The 2,041-nt window shown below is 44.1% G+C and overlaps 1 protein-coding gene across 1 annotated transcript in view; it reads right to left on the bottom strand.

The window, feature by feature from the left end:
• The window catches only part of SYNPO2L (synaptopodin 2 like), a 36,592-nt gene extending 35,515 nt beyond the window's left edge, over positions 1-1,077 (bottom strand). Inside the window, exon 1 of the mRNA XM_029086434.1 lies at positions 769-1,077. Within this exon, the coding sequence (XP_028942267.1) occupies positions 769-873 (105 nt within the window). The 5' untranslated portion in view covers positions 874-1,077. The remainder of the gene's footprint in view (positions 1-768) is intronic.
• Between the last annotated feature and the right edge of the window lie 964 nt (positions 1,078-2,041).

The raw sequence follows: 2,041 nt of genomic DNA on the forward strand, positions 1-2,041 counted from the left end.
ATATCATTGTGTCAAGGCTAATGCAGCTGTTACAAGCTTAATAAAGAGAGGTCTTTTTTTCCTAATTTTTAAGTTACTCAGTAATCTTTATGAAAAGAAAACAGCAACAGTTGTTTATCAAAAGTAGTGCAACTCAAGGTTCATGTTTATTCCTTTTTTATTATTTCATCTCCCATTCAAACAATTGCTTTTCTTTAATTCTTGAAATTGAACCAGTATTTGCTGCTTAGAGCATCAAATCTATTCTCTTTTTACAGTATTGAGAAAGTTTTACCAACAGAAGAGACCCCAAGTAATGTGCGTCTATTTTGAAAGCTGGCATATAGTAATGAAGTGTTGGGGACAGTTGAGTTGAATTACAAACCTGTCTTTTTTTGCTTCAGTTTAAATTATTTTTTCTTTAGTTGGTTGTTTTACATAAGTACTGAAGTCTCCATATTTGAGCCCTTTTCCTGCACTGTCACTATAGTTTTATCTTTGCCAACAACTGGTGAGAGTTGTACACATTATAAAGTGTTTGAGCTGTACAGACCTGCATGGAATGTCTTCACCTGATGCTTGTCTCTACCTTAATCACATCTATTGCAGGTCCCATATCCCACCCCACACCCTGCCTGACCATTCCACCCAAGTTTTCCTTTTAAGATCTGCTGCCACAGTAAGGAGTTCCTGCATTCCTTAACGGTAGTAAAAGATGCCCAACTCAGTATGGATATCTGAGTTCAGCAGAACAACTCTGCCCTCACAGTTCACATCTCGAGGTCCTACCTTTGACACTTGAAGGGGTCTTTTCTGCTCAGAACCCCCTTGCAGCCGGAAGCCCCAGGGGGCACCTCCAGACAGTGTGATGAGCATTTCTTCTTCAGCTCCCATGATTTCTGTGTTTTGGATATTTTGTCTTCCCAACTTCAAAACAGACTCTGGTTCTTAACAGGCAGTATCTTCTACTCCCATCTTCACAGTTCACACCACCCTCCTCTGGTCCCTGCTCACTTTCTCCTTCAAGTTCACACACACAAGAAGAGAGTTGAGACTGTCAAGCCCAGCCTTCCCTGCTCTTCTGGACTCAGTTGCTGCTCTGCCTATGATTAGACATTTGATTCTGCTCTTGGTAAGGGGCCAGAAGTTGTCTTACACACATGTCATGTCAATCTCACCCTCTGTGTCCCCCTCACCCTCCCCATGGATCTCTCACCGGAGCGGGGCTGAAAATAGCGCACCTCCTGTCTTTCCAGAGCTTTGTCTGACACTTTTAAAGCTGGAAGCATTTCAGTAAAAAATTTATTTCCACTTCTGATCCCACATGCAAATTCTAGAGTCATTCAGCACTCAGGATTCATTAGTGTAAGTTTCAGGCAAGGACATGACACAGGCACAAACTTGTACAAGATCAAGTGATAGCACCTGACCCTGAGAAATGGAAATAAAATCAGCTTCCAAGTGGTGCGCTCTCCACCTGTGTTTTCTGCGTGCAGCTACTGTTACTACACAGTAACACTATCTGTCTGCCCTGAAAACCACAGGCAGACTAGAGCCGTAATGTGCTCCCTCTGCAGCTTGCTGCTCCCTCACATCCCCTACAGCCACTCTTAGTATTAGGCACTGGGACGAGAATAGCCAGGATTAGCTACACAGGTGGGATTCAAACAGTTCTCTGCAGGGCACCACGTACATAGACTCCCCAATGGCCAAGAGAATGGCTCTGCACCCAGGTCCTTCACCGTCTTCTCTTTAGGACCATGGCAGACAAGACCTCCTGGTTATCCCAAGCCACCTTGATCCCTTGGAGTTACCGGAGAAATAAAATCCATGTTCTCCCTTTTGCTACAGGGCTTAAAACATAATTTTCAGTTAAGGTCCTGAGGACAAACTTCTCTCTTCCTTATTCTGCATGTGCTTATCTCTCAGTGCCTAACACATACGTTACCAATCTCTGTGATACCCTTGTACCATAACATCCAAAGGACACAGCTTTGCTGTGACACCGCTGCTTGTGACTCCATTGCTGGTGTTGCCAGCCGGTCAAGGGAGGTGATCGTCC

Source organism: Antrostomus carolinensis, unplaced genomic scaffold, assembly GCF_000700745.2.
Source record: "Antrostomus carolinensis isolate BGI_N321 unplaced genomic scaffold, ASM70074v2 scaffold35218, whole genome shotgun sequence".
Classification (NCBI taxonomy): Eukaryota; Metazoa; Chordata; class Aves; order Caprimulgiformes; family Caprimulgidae; genus Antrostomus; species Antrostomus carolinensis.